The sequence below is a fragment of the Cetorhinus maximus genome, chromosome 30 (genome assembly GCF_964194155.1).
Source record: "Cetorhinus maximus chromosome 30, sCetMax3.hap1.1, whole genome shotgun sequence".
NCBI classification, from domain to species: Eukaryota; Metazoa; Chordata; class Chondrichthyes; order Lamniformes; family Cetorhinidae; genus Cetorhinus; species Cetorhinus maximus.
Genome location: NC_135908.1, coordinates 19,606,118 through 19,629,014, shown reverse-complemented (window position 1 = coordinate 19,629,014; position 22,897 = coordinate 19,606,118). Strand labels below are relative to the sequence as shown.

Here is a 22,897-nt window from a genome sequence, read left to right as displayed (position 1 = left end):
CCATGTATAATTACACTGAAATGCCCAGTTCATTATTATTTGGCAAACCATGGATGCTGAAGCATACAGTAGACTTATGAGAAATTCCCCCAGGATAACATCTCCTGTTCACTGTGCTCCCAACCACACCAGGTTCAAATTTCTGAGAAAGTCGTCCAAGAGTCTAAATGCATTCCACTGTTATACCGACATAAAAATGTAGTCAAGGAAAAGCCCATCTCATCTTGAAATGGCGCAGCCACATACAGCTATTACTCCAGACCGAGAATCATGCAATCTCATCGGGAAAGACAGAACACAATACATTAAGACTTTTAATAATCTTACCAAGATGGTGAATTTGCCACTCAGCAGTTCAGATCTAAGAGGCTCTTCGTGTGGTTTCAACTTTACAATCCCTTCTTTCAACCTGGTATCCTGAAAAGAAACCAAAAATATTTCAATTATTTTATAAAATATCAACATGTGCAGCATGTTCACTCTCGCCATGATATTCTCCAAACACTGTTACCTTGCAAACCAAGCTTTAAAGTACTATGACCACATATATATTTTCAAATGATAGTGTGTGGAGTATACTCTGTATTGGCATATTTCAGCCAATAATGATCACATCAATTTATTTTGTTGAGTTTTTTTATATACAAAAGTGTGAATCTCTTGGCAGCTATGAGTTACATTTTCAGTATGGACACTTGACCCATGTGGATAATCTAGAAAAATGAGAATGGAAGAGCAACGTATCAGTGACTATAATGGACATTCTTCAAATAAGCAACCTTCAGTTTATCATTTACCTTATTCTTCTCAACAACACTGTAAGGACTAAGTTAGAGAGATCATAATGGCAAGTACCTTTCTCCCTCTTTTAAGATGTATACATAATTTGTTTTCCATAGGAATGAGCAGCTACAAGCTGCAAAAAGAGCACCCTAAATCCATCAAGCACTTTTGTAGCTTCTTTCCTACCCACAATGTCCCTGGATTGATTGTAACCAAGCAGAACCCAAGTTTAGCACCATAGCAGGACAAGCAAAAGGAAAACCTCCAGTGCTACAAACCTGAAATAAAAGCAGGAATTACTGAAATACACAGCAGATAAGCCAACATTGCTAAAAAAGCAAAGACAGGATTGATACTTTGCAGCTCTGATGGAGAATTACACATAAAAGGTCTTTCCTCTCCACAGATGCTGGTTGGCCTACTTTTCTGTTTTCAGATGAATTAGTGGATGCAGTTCATTTGGGCTCTGAGATCAGTTGGATTAGCTGTACTGCACCATGGCCAGTTTTCGTCATATATGTTCTGGATCAGTTACAGCTGTACTATGTTCAGTATCAGTTATAGCTGTTCTACTCAAATATTGCAATAAAGCATTCAATGCAATATTCCTCTCAGAAAACTTGCTAATTTTGAAACAGAAAGCAATTTATGCTCCACTTCAACACCAGAACCTGCTACAGCCTCTGGACCATTCCAAGATGGATCAGCAGTTGTTTTATGATGGTTGTGAAACTGATCCTATGTTTCTACAGCTGTTCAATTTAAGAAACTGTATCTGCTTATCTGGCAGTCACTCAGGCACCTAAAAAGGTAGGTCAGAACCCGAAAAGTCAGATAACTAAGGTGGTCAAACAATTTGGATACATAATCTATTTGAACATTAATGTGCTTTTCTCTCCATGATGCCTCCTGACCGACTGAGAATATTCAGAATTTTCTGGTTTTATTTCAGATTTCCAACATCCACAGTATTTTGCTTTTGCATGCAATGCCACAACTGTCTCAGAATTCAAGACAGCGATAGGACTGTCTTTATTTGCAATTCATGGTTGGCAATAAGGCACTTTGTTGTCTGATTGAAGTCATTGCAGTTCTGATGAGGTGACAGTCACTGCAAAGTCTAGTTGGGAAGCTTAACAGCAAACAAAACAGCACAGTCTTCAAGCTACATTTGGCAGGGGGGGAGGGATGAGTCAAATTTGCCTTCAGGGTATATAGTTTATACGACTGCATCAGCATAATAGGCAAGAGAAACACACTTCCTTGTACGGAATGGAGAGTAGTTCACAGAAACGCAACAGATTAGGCATAGTTAAACACAATCCTAATTAGAATACAAGACAAGGGCTGGCCTAGCTTCACTTATGGTGTTCCCAATACTGAGTTTGCAGCAATGGCTTTGAGTGTCTTTAATTGCTAGCACAAACTGCAACAACATGGTCCACTTTGTGCATGACTGTTTTCATTCAGGGTAAAGGGAGGGTAGTAGTGAAATCAACAGCTGTGGGAAAGAATTCTTCCTTTGCACATGGCTTATGAATTACTGTGTGGGATCTGAATTTTTGGACACCATCCAACTGGACTTTAGGCAGTTTGTCTTCATCCATTGTCTGATCTCCCAAAGGGAGCTGAAAACAGTGGACACACACACACACCAACCTAACTAGGTGAGTGAAACTCAAGGCGCAGTGAGTAGCAATATCTCCTCATCATCCTTTCCTCAAATGTGTTGGGCAATGGACATATTTGTATCGTTGGTGGTCATGTTATTGTCTACAGAAAACTTTACCCTCTCCCTTGCCTCACTGCTGTCCTCCTCCTCCCTCCCCACAAGCAGTGATGGAAACTATTAAAACAGAGAGAAGCGCGCACACACAAAAATGCAAAAACTACCAGCTGAAAGGCTGCAATTTCATGCACACTTGTTTGTTCTTAGAGTTATTCAACTATTTGAAAGCTCAAATGTTCATTATATTCATAGCTGGCCACTCCCTCAATGCACATTTTTTTTAAAAATGAATAACCAAGTTGGAAGGAGGAGGCTAACGTTTAAAAAGACCGACAGGAGACAACGTAACAGAGGAAACAGTCATTAGATAACACCAAGTTTTGTCTTTGAAAACCTGATGACTGTAGGAGGAAAGGAAGGAAAGAACGTGGGAAAGGAAGAGTTTCACAGCTTTGAAGACGGCAAAGAGAGACGACTGCTATAATCCCCGCGGAGACCAATAACCTAAAAGAACCGAACTTACCAAACTACGTAAATGCAAGAAGCAGATGGTCAAGATTTCACTTGTTATATCTTTTAATTTAACATCAAACCAAAATCGACAAAAATGAAACATGAATTAATACATAAATTGTATTCAGTGGAAACTATAAATTACACTTTAAAAAGCCAATACAAAGAAGATAGATCCCACAAGATTTACAGGCAGTCCCCTTAACACTCCATACGTGGAAGCGTATTTCTCTTGGCCACAATGCTAAGGCAATTGTATAAACTATATACAAAAACAAAAATACCTGGAAAAACTCAGCAGGTCTGACAGCATCTGAGGAGAGGAATACAGTTAACGTTTCGAGTTCTTATGACTCTTCAACAATTCTATTGAAGAGTCATACGGATTCGAAACGTTAACTGTGTTCCTCTCTGTAGATGCTGTCAGACCTGTTGAGTTTTTCCAGGTATTTTTCTTTTTGTTTTGGATTTCCAGTGTCTGCAGTTTTTTGCTTTTATCTTAGTGTATAAACTATATACCCTGAAGGTAAATTTGACTCATCCCTCCCCCTCAGCCACAAAGTCCTTCAACACTCTTCCTCAGGAGCAGTTCAACTCATCTTCACACAGGATTTGATCTTGGGGCACCTCTGACAGGAGCTTTACTCCATCCAAGCTCCATGGGTATGGTCATCACCAAAAGGGCACACTTCTGAAGAACTTCCCCAGCTCGGTTTACGACATTCTTCAGGTTCCAGTTTTTTTTTTTAGTTGTTTCATACACACAATGCAGCCTACCTTCTTTGACCTCTTGCTGAAATCTGATCTCTGAGAGCTTTGTGTGTTTTTTTTTTAAACCAATCAGCTTCTATTTTCTTAGCAACCAGAGGTCACAGTTTGATTTCCAGAAATCTGAATTCACAGCCAGAAATCCAAAGTTACAACCTCACTTTCCCAGAAACCTGAAGAAGTTTTGATTACTCTTTCAGTTAGGGACTGTCTCAAAATAAAATACAGGCTTTGAAATCAAAGTTAGCGCAGACAACAGCTCACACATGCTTCCCCACAACCCCCACCCTGGTCTCCCAAACAGTCGATTTCATCACACCCTATAACATGTTCATTTCGAAGCAAAAATGTTTTAGGAATTAGGGAGTTCCTCAGATGATGGATGAGTATATCCTGTGAATAGCTGAAACACAGACAACAGGAAGGACCCAAATTTATGCTGAATTTACTAATCTCAGCTGGTCAATTGTCTTCACTGTCCGAAGGCTAAGAAGTGAGTAGCTATGGTTCTTGCTTCTGATCGGTATCTAGAGGTCATTGTTGGAAGTACCTTTCAGGGCAATCAATGGGCAATGACAGGATTAAACTCTCAAGTTTTTTTTCCCCTTTGTGAAACAACCAGTCAAGGCTCACAAGCAAGTATCAAAGGCATCTGCGACCTATGGAACTGTGCCTCGGCAAGCAGTCAACATCCACCAAGAAACAAGGTCAGAAGAGTCATTTTGTTTTTAACAATTAAATGGTTTTTGTAAGGAAAAATGTTTTGAAAATGCTACTGGGACTAACCAGAAGCATAACTAACTGCAGTAGCCACATTCCAATCCCCTATCTGTCAAATTCCCAGGTCATTGGGAAGGATGTGATGGAATTGACAGTCAGATATCATGCCTTTTAACAACTGGTTCTGGAGAAGCTTCAAGAGTTCAGGCATAACATTAAAAATTGGGATAAAAGCAAAAAATTGCAGATGCTGGAAATCCAAAACAAAAATAAAAATAAAAATACCTGGAAAAACTCAGCAGGTCTGGCAGCATCTGCGGAGAGGAACACAGTTAACGTTTCGAGTCCGTATGACTCTTCAACAGAACTAAGTAAAAATAGAAGAGAGGTGAAATATAAGCTGGTTTAAGGTGGTGGTGGTGGAGGTGGGGGGGGGAGCTGGATAGAGAGTGATAGATGGAGATTGCCAAAAGATGTCATAGACAAAAGGACAAAGAGGTGTTGAAGGTGGTGATATTATCGAAGGAATGTGCTAATTAAGGGTAGAAAGCAGGACAAGCAAGGTACAGATAACCCTAGTGGGGGTGGGGTGAAGGAATCGAAATAGGCTAAAAGGTAGAGATAAAACAATGGATGGAAATACATTAATAATGGAAATAGGTGGGAAAAGAAAAATCACATTCCTTAGATAATATCACCACCTTCAACACCTCTTTGTCCTTTTGTCTGTGACATCTTTTGGTTATCTCCACCTATCACTATCCCTCTATCCAGCTCTACCTGTCCCACCCACCCTTAAACCAACTTATATTTCACCTCTCTTCTATTTTTACTTAGTTCTGTTGAAGGGTCATTCGGACTCGAAACGTTAACTGTGTCCCTCTCCGCAATTATTGGGAGTTGGTCATTCATGGGGAGCGTCAGGGAGCATTTCTTCCTGTAAAGGATATTGGAAATCTGAAACTCTCCCCCAAAAGTCAGTTGAGGCTTTCAAAACTGAGTTTGACTGGATTTTTGTTAGTTAACAATACTAAGAGATGTGAAACTAAGGTGGGTAAATAGAATTAAAATACCGATCAGCTAGGGTCTTGAGGGGCTAAATGTACAAGAGTCAGCAATAATCTCACAGCCCAGGAAACGGGAGCAAAGCATCCATTTAAAAAGTGACTATTGCCAATGAGAAAGAAACTTAACTTGGGAATAGAATTATATTCCTCTCACTCCCTTTATTTTGAACATTTGTTTGAAATAAGAACATAAGAAATAGGAATAGACAAAAAAGACCTTTGAGCCTGCTCTGCCATTCAATATTGTGTTGGATCTTCTGCCTCAATTTCCACTTTCTATCCCATTCCCCATAGCCTTAGATTCAAAATGTGATTACTTCAGTGCTGCTGATGGTTAAGAACAGGTATTAAATCCAAAAGAGGGGGAAGGTAAATCATGCTGATATTTCAACACCCTTTCACCACTGTGCTTTAACCCATCAAAACAAACTATCTATCCCAGGGAGATATCAGCACTTGTTTAAACATTAATATTCTGAGCAAAAGGCAACAATAAACAGAACAAAGAAAACTCCAAAAAAATTGCAATTACTTTATTGCTTTTCTTTTTGAAAGTAGAGTTGTGACACTTTGTGTAACAAAGTGTTAAAGCTTGAATTGAGTTTATTCCATTCCTTCCCCATGTAAGGGCTTTTGCTGCCAGTATCAGCTCTCACTGTTTGAACATATTTGCCGGCCATTTATTTTCAAAAATAATCAACTATGAGATTATGATGTAACTGCTACATATTTGCATAAACCTTAAATCCTGCAGTGGAACATGATGCATAAACAAAGCACATCAATGTTCATGAAAAGTAAAAATTCACACATGGAACATTAATGCAAAATAGCGTTTCTCTATTCTGGATGGACCTTATGAAAGTAACCTGCAAAACAGGCAATATTATCAGATGCCCACCCACACCCACCCTCCAATGGCTCCACAAATAGGTTGCTCAGTGTATGCAATGCACATGCATTTCCCCCTCAAACATACATACTCTCACATATGCATCTGCAGGACAGAAAGATTATTTTTTGGTTCAAAAGATCCTGGTTTTTACACCCAGACTTCAAAGGCTTGTCAGCCTATATAAACTTGCAGGCATAATGAACAACGATATTCAGCCTACCCGGTAAGAATGGAAGAGTTCAATGGCACGGTACACATCAAATTTTCTGGCCATTAGGAATTTGACTGCTGCATTCCAAGAGAGGGGAGAGACGCCATGTTGCGTTGTCCACTTGTTGATCTCCTCCAGGAACTGCTTGGTGGCCTGTAAGACAGACAGAAATGATTACATTCAAAATATTGGGGAGGGGTTTGGAGCGAGAGAGAGAGAAGTACTGAACCCACCTGGCCTAAAATTAGCTATAAAAACTGAACAAATCCCTACTCCTCGCTTTCTATGTGAAACTTTAGATAAAGTGAATACAAAAAAGAATTTGTAATCCAATGGAGCAAGGTTAGTGGCACCATTAGCCTCTTGCATTGTGTTGATGCCTCATCCTGCTCCAAGGCACCAAATGGGAATCCAGGATTTCAATAAGACAGGCATCCTACATCACCTCTCTAAGGCAAGTGCATAGTACAATGGGACAAGGCCAGAAGTGGGTCATCCTCCTGCTTGGCTGGATGTGAGAGAGAGAGAGTGAGAGAGAGAGGAAAACAAAAGCCTTCAGCAATGCACAATTATTGTAAAAGCATTTAACATAAAGCAAAGATTCTCAGAACAAGGAGGAACTCTATGAACAATTTCAAATTTACGAGTTTTTAAAAAGTCAGACAAATTCCACATAGATAAGGGCAGACTCAGGAGAAAAGGAAACAGGTCATCACAGTTCACAGCAGAAACAATGCCCATCAACTCAGGATTAGCTGGAGACATACACGAGCTTCCAAATACACATGAGAAGGTATCTGTTGAAAACAAGCATTATGCATACTCTCTTCTATTTTTACTTAATTCTGTTGAAGAGTCATTCGGACTCGAAACGTTAACTGTGTTCCTCTCCGCAGATGCTGCCAGACCTGCTGAGCTTTTCCAGGTATTTTTGTTTTCATTATGCATATTGTCTTACTGTCATGCTTAACACTGTGTGAATTCCTGCCAGGAGATTTTAGGCTAGGTGGGATCAGAACAAAGAAGGTATACAAGAATATCAATCTTCCCCCTAAATGCAGCAGCATTATTGTTGTGCATCTTCGATTTCCACTGACCCACCATTGGAGCCAGGCCTTAAGTTTTGGAAGTCCAGCCTTAAACCTCTCTTACCTTTCTTTCCTTCATCAAGATGCTCCTTAAAATTTAACTCTTTGACCAAGCTTATCCAAATATCTCTGTTACTCATTGCCAAATTGTTTGACAAGGCTCCTGCAAAATGTCTAGCGATATTTTACTACATTAAATGTACTATATAAATACAAGTTGCTGTTCTTTTAGTCTGATACCTCCTCAATCTGCATGAATATGCGATAGCAATATCGTGACAGAGCATTAGGTAGGCATCACATCGCGCAGGACTCACAACCAATGGTCCCAAATTAATTTTATTACCATTTTGGAATTTTAAAAGTACAGATTCTAATAAATCTCCATCACTTAATAAAAGGAAAAGCAGGACAATATCACATTAAATTCAGCAATTAGTCATTGGTAACTACAAATGGCTGGTTGCCACTCACTGGAAGAGAAATGTGGATCCTAAGAATGGCAGCCATTGAAGTCAATTATGAAACAGAGCTTCTGATGTTCAAACTTAAAATCATTTAAAGGCAAATGAAGATTTCCAATTGCGAAACTAACTTTGGATTGTACAACTTACTGGAAGGTAAGCCAAGATGTGCTCGAGAGATATGTGAGTACATATTATTTGTGCTGCATCCTCATTACAAAGTCAGAGGAGTTTAACTGGCGCTTTGCCCCACTAGACCCATACCCCAAATCTTGACACTTTCATCACCTCCCCAGGCCCAAACCACTGTCAAACCAATCTGTAACCATGTCTCCGCCTACACAAGTCCGCACTGCAAGGAAACAACTATCCTTTTCTTAATCTCCCCTTTCCCAGGCAACAGCACAACTAAGATCAAAAACTCTGCATAGAACTGCAAGCAGAAACCTACATCCTGTCAGCCTACGGCAGAGGGATTTGGTTTTAATCATTATTTGTTTTTAGAATGGGCAATGCTTGGCAAAGCTGCATTCACTGCTCATCCCTAGTTAACGCAAGAAGGTGAGCTTTCTATTTGAGGGTTGACATTGTTGTGCAGGTGATGCTCCAACAATTATGGTCATAGGGGGACTCTAGGATTTTGACCAGCGACAGTGGAGAAGCGAAACTAATGGGCCCAGTGTGACTTGGGAGGTGGATGGCCTTCCTGTAGTTTTACTGCTCCTGCCCTTCTTAGTGGTGAGCCTGGGAGATGCTGAAATAAGCAGGATGTTATAATACATTGTGTTCCCCCATCCATTTACATCTGCAAACTTTTGTGGGGTGCCACAGAGTCATGCAGCCAGAAATCCTCATATATCCCATTTCTTCTCATTGGGAGAAGAGAATTACAGTGTCTTTTGATGTTGATTAGAGAAAGAATGCTGCCTTCTCCATTCCCTGTAAAATACTCTAAGTAAAGAACCAACACACAAACACAGTGCTTCATTAGAAAGCATGGCTTGCAAGGAGTAGGGATAACAAAAAGGCAAGGGACTCAGATGTTTAAGAAAATAAGCTAGAAAGGCTTTTGTGTGTCTGCTAGTCCATTAAGTGTTGCAGGAGCCAGGTTTACTAACCTTAAATAGCAGGTATCAGTAATTGGAATTTGTGCATGAATTCATTACATGGCATTACAGAGACACTATTAAATAAAGAAAATGCTTTCTAAGTTTTTCAAGGCTAGGATTGAGGCAGAAAGGGAGAATGTAAATCATAAACTAGATGCTAAAGCCATGCCAGTACATTTCTGTTAAAACCAACAGATATTACTACCACTGCTGGGAAGTGTACAACTTCCAGTGCCCTTGGCTTTCCAAGGTTAAGTCCTATTCATGCAACAGCCTTTGTAGATTTTGTGGAATTCAAAGCAAAACCTTCAGGCCTACAACAAGTCTAAATTTTCATTAGCAAACACAAAACCCCTACTCAACAGCTTATAAACGTAAACTTGTCCAAGGCCTTGGGTTCCCACACATTTCTTACAAGCTAATTAATAAAAACCTATAGAATTAGTGCAGGTAAAGCTTATCACGTGCCCCAGGATTGCTGTGGACCTTGAGTGTTCTATCTGACCTTGGGACTAAAACTAAGCAGGACAATAAAGAACTTATTGTCCAGAATGATTTTGAAAAACAGGATCAACACTCTCAGCTCTGCGCCAACTGTTGTTGCAGCAAGCGCCATAATGGTGTCTGAAATGATAGAGCAAGATAGCACCACTATACTGAATTGACACCTGCTGCTGCTATTCCCACTTACACCTCCTCTCGTACATATTCTATTTATTCACTTGGCCCATTACTATCTTCTTTTGCCTTCCATCACCATCCCTCTTGTCATTTAATTTCTCCTACCAGACCGATTCTTCTGTTCTTTTCTCCTCTTTCCCCCTTTCTCTGCCTCTGTACTTGCTTAAAATCTGTTATGTCTCTAATGTTCTCCAGTTCTGACAAAAAGTAAAAGTCTTGTTTCTCTCCCCATGGATGCTGTCTGACCTGCTGAGTATTTCCAACAGTTTTTCTTTATTTCGCACCTGTGCCCGCTTACACAGCAAGCTGTGCTGAAGAGGAAGGTAACAAGGTTAATTTGTGAGTGAAGCACATTTACGCACTATCTAGTGACTAGTTATAGATCAACAGTGCTGTTGAGTGGAACTCAGATGGGCTGTCTTGGGTTTACCACTGTCATGATGATGTGTTGTATGCAATGTGGAATATTAATCATTAGTTTCATTGGTTGGTGTAATGCCTTGGATTGATTTAAAAAGAAAGAAACACTAAGAACTGCAAAGATGCTGTTTTAAAATGGCTGGAGTCACCTGACCTACAAATTGGCCAAGTTTCTGGAAAGCTCTGAATGTCAATTACCAGGGGTCATGTCTAGGCAGTTCCCTGATGGACTTTACACCTGTCACTGTCTGAACTCTCTGAAAAACACAAGGACAATAGGCAACCAGGCGTCATGGCTTCAGAAACTGCCAGGAGCAAAAAAGGACTAACAAAACTCATTATGCAAGAGGGTGTATGCAAGGATACCCAGTTTCAATGGCACCTCGATAGCTTTGACAATGGTCCTCGACATTCAGGTGGCTTTACCATCGTTGAATTCCCCCACTATCAACAATGGGAACAAAGCTCCGTCGTTAGTATGGATTGGCCTCCATTGGATGCCAATTTTTAAAAATATTCATTCATGGGATGTGGGCATCGCTTGCAATGTCAGCATTTATCGCCCACCCCTAACTGCCTTTGAGAAGGTAGCAGTGAGCTGCCTTCTTGAACCACTGTAGTCCATGTGGTGTAGGTACACAGTGCTATTAGAGGGGGAGTTCCAGGATTTTGTCCCAGCAACAGTGAAGGAACGGTGATGGTGAGTGGCTTGGAGGGAAATTTCCAGGTCGTGGTGTTCCCATGCATCTGGTGCCCTTGTCCTTCTAAATGATAGTGGCTGTGGGTTTGGAAGGTGATGTCCAAGGAGCCTTGGCGATTTCCTGCAGTGCATCTTGTAAATGGTGCACACTGCTACCACTGTGCGTCAGTGGTGGAGGGAGTGAATGTTTGTGCCAATCAAGTGGGCTGCTTTGTCCTGGATAGTGTCAAGCTTCTTAAGTGTTGTTGGAGCTACACTAATCCAGGCAAGTGGAGAGAATTCCATCACATTCCTGACTTGTGCCTCATAGATGGTGGACAGATTTTGGTGTGGTGAATCACTCGCCACAGAATTCCTAGCCTCTGACCTGCTCTTGTAGCCACAGTATTTATATGGCTAGTCCAGTTCAGTTTCTGATCAATGGTAACCTCCCCTCCCCCCACCACTGGACATTGATAGTGGATGATTCAGTGATGATAATGCCATTGACTGTCAAGGGGCGATGGTTATATTCTCTCTTGATGGAGATGGTCTTTGCCTGGCACTTGTGTGGCGCGAATATTACTTGCCACTTGTCAGCCCAAGCCTGGATATTGTCCAGGTCTTGCTGCATTTGGACATGGACTGCTTCAGCATCTAAGGCGTCCCGAATGGTGCTGAATATTGTACAATCATCAGCGAACATCCCCACTTCTGACATTATGATGGAAGGAAGGTCATTGAAGAAGCAGGTTGGGCCAAGGACACTACCCTGAGGAACTCCTGCAGTGGTGTCCTGGAACTGAGATGATTGACTTCCAACAATCACACCCATCTTCCTTTGTGTTAGGTATGACTCCAACCAGCAGAGAGCTCCCCCCACCCAATTCCCATTGACTCCAGTTTTTCTAGGACTCCTTGCTGCCACACTCGGTCAAATGCTGCCTCGATATCAAGGACAGTCACTCTCACCTGTCACCTGTTTGAAACCCTACTGGTGAAAAGCTAAGATTATAAGCTTGTTATACAGCAAAGGAAGGGTCTGCAGAAGGTACCAGTAACATCCAGAGGACGACTGCAGAATGTAACATCATCATCATCTCTCTCTCTCTCTCTCTCTTTGCTGTTCTCAAGTTCGGACCATTCCTCCGTTATATTTTTGGAATACGTCACAGATAGGGAATTTTAATTGAAAGGAAGTTAAAGTGTCGTAGCATCCACTTTGGAAGAGGACGGATCACAGTTTAAAAAAAGACCATCTCCAGAAAAACAGCCAGTTTACATCAGCTGCAACACCTGGAATTTCAACACCACCAAAGGAATGTCAAAACTTATATTTCTTTTTTGTCTTACGCACTTTTACTCTTTTCAATTCTACCTCCTTCACCCTGTAACTTGTTCCTGTGTGTGTGCGTGTGTGCGAGAAAGAGAGAGAGAGAGAGAGAGAGACACACACAGACAGGATTCAGGACGTGATTTTATCTTTTACATAAGTCGTATACTTTTACCTGAGTGAGTTGACAACTAACTCCTTACTTGTTAATTTGAAATCTGACTGACTTACCTCTTCATGTAGCCTTTACATATGGTCAAGTATATATGGGATTGAAAAATCAATTCAAACTCCGTTATAACCAACCTCAGGAGTGGAAAGAGAAACATATTCACCCTCCAGACTTGGTCATAACAACTGTTGCAATGGACGAAAGGTCCGTGCAGGTATCTGCTGGTTAGGTTTCTATTGGCCCAGTGAGATTTTGCAGGTGTAATTTGTTGGTCAGCCAACCTTTGCCTGTTCTCACCCAATGGACAGGTAGACACAGGAGAGGGGGAAAAAGTAAAAATTCAAAGACGACTTCCATTCAATCTGCAAGCAAGTGGTGGCTAATCAGTCCCAAGGCAATACACATACTCTAATACAGAAACTCCAAGCAACCTTCTAAGGCCACAGTGTACAATCTACAAAATGCACACGTTTTGATTTCGGGGATTTAGGGAGAAGGTTTCAGTGCCTTTGCTCCCAGGTCTTACACCTGTAATACTCCAAGGCATGGGCTATATTTACCTAGCTCCGAATGTATTTAGCCTGAGAGTTGCACACCTTGGACCAGTCTCAATACATTACATATTCCATCCTCACTCATTTTCCAGCAACTGGTTATAAGCTGGTGTGAGTGAGGATACCAGACCATTCTAAGCATCAAAAGTAAAATACTGCGGATGCTGGAAAACTGCAACACGAGCAGAAAATTCTGAGAATACTCAGCAAGTCAGGGAACATCTGTAGAGAGAGAGAGAGAGAGAGAGAGAGACAGACAGACAGACAGACAGAGAGAGAGACAGATCGATGTTTCAGGTCTGTGCAGAACATAACGTCAGATGTGAAACATTAACCCTGTTTCTCTCTCTTCAATACAGAATACTTTGGGAGAAGAATCCATTAATCATATTTAAGAACAAGAATCAATCTTTTTTGCCCTCACAACCAATCCTCTTGCAACACCTAGATAGCAGCTAATTTTGATCATTAGCGGCATCACCAAACAAGATTAAACCACCAATATACAATTTTGATCACATTCCTCATCCTGCCCTCAAACTCAAAAACTAAGATAAACCACTTGAGAAGTCTCAAACTTAATAAATATTTACTTGTATCAGCTTTAATAAGTTAACTCTTTCCTCTTTACTTTAGGGCAGTCTCAGTGAGCCGACCCAAAGCAGTGCCTTCCAATAGATGGTGTGACTGGGCAAATTAATAAGCTGAAACCCAAAAGAAAGAATTTTTCGGAACTGCAAAACGCTAAAAAGCCCAACACTCTGACTAAGCTCAATACAAACTACCAACTTCTCACAAAAGGACACAGATTTAACATAACTGGCAAAGAACCAGAGAGAGAACATGAGGACTTTCCCCCCGCCCCAACGCCCTGAGTGGGTTATGATGGTTTAGAATGCACTGTCTGACAGGATGGTTAATGCAAATTCAATGGTAACTTGAAAACAGAGCTTGGATATATACTTGAAAAGGAGAAATTTGCAGAGTCATGAGCAAAGACGGTGGGGGGGGGTTGGACTAATTGGACAGTTCTTTCAAAAGGTCAGCACAGTCACAATTGGGCCAAATGGCCTCCATCTGTGCTGAGATCCTAAATCACAATCGTTTTGCACAGAAATATGTCTAATTTGTTCTAAAGAGTAACTAAATTAGGTTTGCATCTGCTGTGAACGAAGAGAAAGAGATAAGTTATGAAAGCGATATGTTCTTTTAGGGAGCCGGTCACCAGTGGAGTCCTTGGGGACCTGGGTTAAGGCTGCTGATCTTTACCATTTACATGAGTGATCTGGATGAAGGCAAGGGGAGTGGGAGGGGGAAGTCCACCCACAGTTTGCTGACAACACATATGTGCACAAAGTTGGGAGTTACAAGAGATAAACGGACGGTTCTAGATGTACTGGGAACTGCCTCAGGGTGTGACAGATGTCAACATAGAAAAATGCATCAGATTGTATTTGGTCAGGGTTATTTCAAGCAGATTTACACCATGTAATGTTGTTTCCTCAATATTTATGAACCGGAGAAGGACCTGGGGTGCAGTTCATGACACACTGACGTACGTAACGAATCTCAAGTTCTAAGGATGAGTAGCGTCTATAGCTGGACTAATTCAATATAAAACTATAAGTACAATACTTACTAGTGCAAGTCTTGGCTTGGTTGCATTAGAATGGTGTCCAGGTTTGGTTTTTTCTCACAATGAGGGATATTCAGGCTCCCTTAATCAGGTGCAGGGAAAGGCCATTTGGCAGCTAGAGGTTGTAAGACTGGGTTCAGGCTGCGGATGGGGAGAACCAGAGTGCAGTGTTGATGGTCCAAGTTGCACCAAGTTATGAGATTGTATGTTCATGGGTTACTTCTTGGTGGGATTCAGCTCTACCCAATCCATCCACGCAAATGAGGTTAAGGGATAGGTCAATAGAGATGCAGTGGCAAACATTTAAGGGGATATTTCAGAATACACAGAGTAGACACATTCCAATGAGTAAGAAAAAGTCCAAGGGACAGACACAGCATCTGTGGTTAACTAGAATGGTTAAAGATAGTGTCAAACTTAAAGAAAAAGTATATATTTGTGCAAGGATAGGTGGAAGGCTAGAAGATTGGGCAGAATATAAGGAACAGCAAAGGATGACTAAAAGATTAATAAGGGGGGAAAAATTAGAGTATGAGGGAAAGCTATGCCAGAAATATAAAAACAGACAGTAAGAGCTTCTATTAATATTTTAAAAAGAAATGAGTTTACAAAGTGAGCATTAGTCCTATAGAAAGTGAGTCTGGAGAATTGATAATGGAAAACAAGGAAGTGGCAGATGAATTGAACAAGTATTTTGCATCAGTCTTTACTATAGAGGATACAAGTAACATCCCAGAAGCAGCTATAAATCAGGAAATGGAAGGGAGGGAGGAACAGCAGGGGTATGGGGCAATGGCACTAGGTCATAACGCTCATTTGGAGAGCCGGTGCAGACACGATGGGCCGAATAGCTGCCTGTGCCACTAAAATTCTGTGATTCTGTGAACTCAGCAAAATTACAATCACCAGAGAAGTGGCACTGAGTAAATTATTGGAGCTGTGGGCTGACAAGTGCCCGGGTCCTGATGGGCTTCATCTTAGGGTCTAGAAAGAAGAGGCTAGTGACTTAGTTGATGCATTGGTTTTAATTTTTTGAAACTCCCTAGATTCAGGAAAGGTTCCATTCGATTAGAAGATAGCAAACGTAACTTCATTATTCAGAAAGGGAGAGAAACAGAAAACAAGAAACTATAGGCCAGTTCATTTAACATCTGTCATTGGGAAAACATTAGAAGCTATTATTAAAGAAGCTATAGCAGGGCACTTGGATAAGTTCAAGGTCATCAGGCAGAGTCAATGTGGGTTTGTGAAAAGGGAATCATGTTTTATCAACTTATTGGAGTTCTTTGAGGAAGTAACATATGCTGTGGATAAAGGGGAACCAGTGGATCTACTGTATTTAGATTTCCAGAAGGCATTTGATAAAGTGCCACATCAAAGGTTATTGCGGAAAATTAAAGCTCATGGTATAGGGGGTAACATGCTGACATGGATAGAAGATTGGCTGACTAACAGGAAGCAGAGAATAGGCTTAAATGGGTCTTTATCAGGTGTGCCACAGCAATCAGTGCTGGGACCTCAACTGTTTACAATTTGTATAAATGACTTGGATCAAGGGATGGATGAGATGGTTGCTAAATTCACTGATGACACAAAGATAAGTAGAAAAGTAATTTGTGAAGAGGACATAAGGAGGCTACAAAAATATATAGAAAGGTTAAGTGAGTGGGCAAAGATCTGGCAAATGGAGTATAATGTAGGAAAATGTGAAATTGTCCATTTTGGCAGGAAGAATAAAAGAGAGGCATATTATCTAAATGGTGAGAATTTACAGAGCTCTGAGATGCAAAGGAATCTGGGTGTCTTAGTGCATGAATTGCAAAAGGCTAGCATGCAGGTACAGCAAGTAATTAGGAAAGCAAATAGAATGTTATCATTTATTGCGACAGGAATCGAATACAAAAGTAGGGAGGTTATGCTTCAGTTATTCAGAGCACTACTGAGACCACATCTGGAATACCCTGTACAGTATTGGTCGCCTTATTTAAGGAAGGATGTAAATGTGGTGGAAGCAGTGCAGAGAAGGTTTACCAGACTAATACCTGGAATGGGTTGTCTTATGAGGAAAGGTTGGACAGGCTAGGCTTGTATCCACTGGAGTTTAGAAGAGGAAGGGGTGACTTGATTGAAATATATAAGATCCTTAGGGGTCTTGACAAGAGTGGATGTGGAGAGGATGTTTCCTCTTCTGGGAGAATCTAAAGCTGGGGGTCACTGTTTAAAAATAAGGGGTTGCCCATTTAAAATGGAGATGAGGCGAAATTTTTTCTCTCTGAGGGTTATGAGTCTTTGGAACTCCCTTCCTGAAAAGGTAGTGGAAGCAGAGTCTTTGAATAATGTTAAGGCAGAGGTGGATATATTCTTGGTAAGCAAGGGGGTGATAGGTTATCAAGGGCAGGCAGGAGGCAGATTTGAGGTTACTATCAGATCAGCCATGATCTTATTAAATGGTGGAGCAAGCTAGAGGGGCTGAATGGCCTACTCCTGCTCTTTGTTCATATGTTCGTGTGTACAGGGCCCAACAGACAGAGCGCAGGGAAGAAAAATTTAACTTTGGACAAAAGTTAAGGATTAAATAAACAAATAAAAATTGGGTGAGAGAATGGTGACCAACACTGGACAAAATTAGTGACCTTCTCTCAGCACTTTACACTGGACATGTTAAGGACCAGCTGCAGTTTTCAGCTCATCTCTCATCCCCACACCAGCACCTCATCCCTGAAGACCTCAATAACATCCTTTCAAAAACTAGAGTAAAAAGCACAGTTCTGGGAATCTATCCTGATGTCTAAATGCTCCAAAACCAGCTATCAATTGAATGGCTCTGGTCCTTATTAAGAAAGACTGAATATTCCCTACTGTGTAAGGGGATCAAAACAGGACAGTTCTAATGCAACCTAGCGAAGGCCTGGAAGTACTGTAATTTTTATATTTAATTATCCCAGTGATGTACCCTATTCAAACCTTGCAATAGCCTCATAAGACCAGCTATGGATAACAGTGTTTCATGAGCTACAATCCTGGAGAGTAGGAGGAAAGAGTGTGCCCTCACTTTCTTGGAAGATTCAGAACAGTTAGCACAAAAGCTTGATAGAACTGAATCAGTACATAATTCTTCACTGCAATGTATTACTCCTAATAAGTGGCCAACTTGTAGATTGTGTACCTCATCATCCAGCACAGGAGAAAAAGCCAGGAGAACTGGTAGCTTCTGGCAAAATCTAAATATGTTTGTAATTCCACAATGACTCAAATTTCCCCACAAGACTTACCGATTCTTCCTAAATTGACTATTCTGCATTAATGTTTGCAATCCACTTTGTAAAAATACTAACCCAAAAGTCTGTTTACCAGGTGCACACTCTCCAGAATGTTTTCGTTAATTACAAAAAAACTCATAGGACATCAAATGTAAACTACTTATCTAGGGTCAATATGGGGGCATGGGAAGGTCCCATTAATTTAACAATGTTGTATATTGGCTTGTTCAAACTTTACTAGTCAGGAAGCTAACTTGGATTACTGTTAAAACTAAGGAGAGCCAGTTTCCTGCAGTGAAAGAGGAATCAGTTCAATAATGGTGAGCAGTACCTGCAACATGATGTAAAGAACTAGCCCAACGTCCTTCATTCCTTTGTTATTAAATTTTCAAAAGGAAAAATGTACGCAATTCAAACAAAACATAGGAGATGTGAGGTGGAAATGGGATTTAATCTGTCTGGTTAAGTACTTTTAAAGTCATTTGGTAGTACAGAACTTGAGTATTGCTGAAAAGAGAGGCTATTTTTGTCGAAGATTTTTTAATTGTCGAAGATTTTTGTCTTGCACTCATCGGGAGAGTTTGCAAGAATACCGATGTCAGGGGAAACACCTAATTTATACTGTGTGAGAAGAGAGTGCGGATTGGTTGGCAAGTGGACTCTGATTGGTAGAGGCATTGCCATGGAGAATGCACCAGTTGATGGTGACTGACAGTTAACTGCCCAAGCATTGTTTGGCATTTAAACCAGGCAGCTTGACTCTGATTGGTCATTAATATTAATGCACAGGGCCCTGTTCTTTGCAAACAGAAAAAACATGTACACATATTGCCCTTGTTTCAGCTGAACAAAATAAGTGACAGCCATTCGCTGGTTCATTCCTCAGGGCAATGCTTTGACCGATCAGAATCAAGCTGCTTGGTTTAAATTTCAAACAATGCTTGGTAGTTAACTGTCAGTCACCATTAACTGGTGCATTCTCCATGGCAATGCCTCTACCAATCAGAGTCCACTTGCCAACCAATCAGCACTCTCTTCTCATATAGTATAAATTTGTTGTTTTGCCTGACATTGGTATCCTTGCGAACTGTCCTAAGTACAAAATGAAAAGCTTTGAATAAAAAAGTCTAATTTTTTCAGCAATACTTCTAAAGTGTCATATTGTCCATCTCACTCGTCCCAACAGCATTCTCAAATTTACAGGAAGCAAGGCGGCTCTGGGACTAATAATATGGGCAAATCACTGGCAAACAGTTTACAACCAAGTGTTGTGATGTGATCATAAACCTCACAAACCATCATTTTATATTGCTTTCCTCCCCTACCCCCACTATGCAACATTTTCCAGGAGGAGCCGACACTCTCAATTCTCAAGGGGCGCAATATGTTCCCTTGCAACAGAAATGCATTGCTAAGCATAACATGGTCTTCAGAATTACTCAGATAAATCAACAATGGAAGACAACTTGCATTTGTATAGCGTCTTTCACAAATTCGATGTCCCAAATCACTTTATAGCTAATTCAGTATTTTTGAAAATCACTGCTGCAATTTAGGAAACATGGCAGCTAATTTGCGCACAGCAAGGTCCAATAAACAGCAGTGTGTTAATGAACAGATAATCTCTTTTATTGATGTTGTTTGAGGGATAAACATTGGCCAGGACACCGGTGAGAACTCTCATTGCTCGTCTTCAAAATAGTGCCACAGGGGTCTTTAAACGACTTCTAAGAAAGCAAGCAGGGCCTATGTTTAACATTTCATCAGAAAGACATCACCACTGAAGCTGATCAAATTTCATTAAAAGTAGTCTTCTTTTGTTTTGATGTGTATGGGAGGTCTTCCACATTCAGGGTCCAAATGGATGACTGCATAGGAGTTACAACATTTCCACTCAGGCTCTGATTGTAAGTCTACTGAAGCACAGTTCGCTGAACTGTGCATGAACCACAAGAAACAAAGCAAACCATTTATCAAAATTCTCATTGAAAGGACAAAGAAAACAGGTGCAGGAGAGGGAGGGACGTGTCTTGCATGAAAGAACAAGTGATATGCACCTGATCCACACTTCAAAATTGCATCCTTGACAAGGTATAGTAGTAATTATAACAGATGCACTGCAAGAGTTCTCAGTAAGATCAGTACACAGTACACACAGAAACACATACTTGCAGTATTGAAATGATTAGTCATTAAGCTACTGTGGTTAAAAAAAAAGTTTCATGCATTTGTTATCTCTGCTGATGATTTCTAAGAATTATTAGTCATAAAGAAAAAACCCACACTGCACACCGGTTACATAGCCACAGATAGTGATCAGCCCTGCACAGATGAAGCAAAAGAGCACCAGTGATTCTACACTACCACAACCTCAATTTCTAGCACATGCACAGTGACTCCTGTGTATTATTAAAACAGTTGCCGCTGCATTTTACAGACATTACTCATTTCACAATGCAGGCATGAAGTCATTCATAAAAAGAACCACAATTCAGCATTTCAAAATCACAAAACAGCAGATACGGAGGAGCACCGTAGGCTTCCAAGGTTGTGAATTAGGACTGATATCAAATGCAGACTGTGAGCTGACTGCCGAGGATATTGATATGACCTTCAGAATATCTTTCAAAAGTTTCAGTATAAGTTATAGTAGGTCCAGTTGGCTAGCTTTTGGAAGATGAAGGTACTTTTGTCTGTAAAACTGTGGCTATTAAAAACAGTTTTAATGTTTTATGCACTAAAAGCCTTTGTCCCCACAGGATATTCACAAGTCACCAGGTAGACAATCACTGGTTGCAGCAAATGGAGGTTAAGGAGGGAAGCAGAACAAAATTGAGCTTTCACCGGTTGCCAACCATGGGAGTGAGGACAGAAGACCTGTCGAATCTTGGTCAGCTGCCTGCCTCTATGGTCAGGTGGTGTGTTGCAGATAGGGAGCGTCTTTCCTTATAACTCTTTCGAGTTATCAACAGTCACAGATTGCAACTCTTTCGAGTACAATCACAGTTCTTGGTTTCCGAGAGTGGGACATGAACCCACAACCCTCTGATTCAAAGGCGAGGGTGCTATTGCAGATAAGGAGGTTCTTATAATGAGCTGCTGAGTATTTCAACAGTCACAGATTGTAACTCTTTCGAGTACATTCACAGTTCTTGGTTTCCGGGGGTGGGACATGAACCCACAACCCTCTGATTCAAAGGTGAGGGCGCTATTGCAGATAGGGAGGGTGCACAACATTGGAACTGTGACCAAGGGAAAGGAATTGTCAGGTTGTTTAGAAGCCCCTGAAACCAATGAACTAAACGGGAGTGATTTCTAACAGTTATCTGAATCCTCAAAATGAAACTCTCTAGAAGTAACTTACATGATTATCAGGTGAGGGCCATTTTGTTAGACCCTATCTGTTGGTGTCATGATCAATGTCAAAGGGTCAACTGCCCCACTGAAGAGCTGAATAACATAATTGACAAATTTAGTCTGCAGTTAATTACCAATAGCATTAACAATAGTTCTAGCAGTGAAGTATTCACTATTTGACTGATCGACAAACTAGTCTTATCAGGGCACAATATTTCACCTACAATCGGGTAATGAGATCATGGGATGCATAAGGTTCCAGAAAATGCCAATTTTATTGTTAATTGATTCCACAAGTGTATCGTGGCTATAAATGTAATCAAAATGCACTGGGCTAGATTCAGCTAGGCCTCAATTTGTGGACATACATTTCACCTCCACCTTTCGCCTCTTCACATCCGAAAGCAATCAAGCATGAAGGAATACTCTCCACTTGCCTGGATGAGTGCACCTCCAACAACACTGAAAAAGCTCAACATCATTTAGGGCAATGCAGTCCACTTGATTGTCATCCACCCACCACTGGCATGTCATGGATACAGTCCATACTATCTGCAGGATGAACTGTAATGACTTGCAAAGGTTTCTTTGGCAGAACTTCTCAAAACTGCAACCTCTACCACCTAGGAAAACAAGGTCAGCAAGTCCATGGGAACGCAATCACCTGCAAGTTTCCCTCCAAGTCACACACCATCTAGACTTGGAACCATATCACCATTCCTTCACTGTTCCTTGGTCAAAATCCTGAAACTCCCTTTTTAACAGCACTGTGGGTGGATGGACTGCAGGGGTTCAAGAAGATGGCTCACTGCCACCTTCTTAAGGGCAATTAGGGAGGGCAATAAATGCTGGTCTTGTCAGCAATGCCCATATCCCTGCAATGAATAATAAGAAACATGGTACCAATTAGGCCTGTGGGATGTCTGAGCTACCACTGCTGGGCTCCAAGGCTTGCATATTGGATCATGCTCCTTGGACAAGGTCTACTCTAAGAGTGTCCAAACTGATTCATAAAGAAGAAAAAACTGTTGAACAAAATGGCTTCCTTCTGTGCCATAAATGGCTATCAGAGTGTCAGATCTCGTCTACTGCAAGATTTAAAAATTATCACTCATCCAAAATAGTAAAGGAAGAACTTGCATTTATCTAGTGTCTCCCACATCTTTGGGACATTCTAAAGTCCTGATCGACCAATTAAGTTACTTTTAAAGTGGCAGCCACGATCCACAGGCAAAATATTTTAGATAAATTGCTTGGATATGAAAATTAACAGTGCACAAACTTGTAAAAGTGTCCATTTTCTATGGAAACCCACTGCCTGAGAAGTAAAGATACATGCAAAATTTGGTTCAAAATTAGCTTGAGCATTTCAGAAAGTTACAGAAGCAACAGATTATTTAATCAATGAACTGTGCAAAAATCCCCTCTGATAAAGGAAAATAAAGAAAGGTTTAATTG

The 22,897-nt window shown here is 40.8% G+C and overlaps 1 protein-coding gene across 1 annotated transcript in view; it reads right to left on the bottom strand.

Annotated features, from left to right (window-relative positions):
* The window catches only part of ptpn9a (protein tyrosine phosphatase non-receptor type 9a), a 224,515-nt gene that overhangs the window by 118,147 nt on the left and 83,471 nt on the right, over positions 1–22,897 (bottom strand). Inside the window, exons 2-3 of the mRNA XM_078532553.1 lie at positions 6,696–6,839; positions 328–417 (exon numbers count right to left, since the gene is read on the bottom strand). Coding sequence (XP_078388679.1) covers positions 328–417; positions 6,696–6,839 — 234 coding nt within the window. The remainder of the gene's footprint in view (positions 1–327; positions 418–6,695; positions 6,840–22,897) is intronic.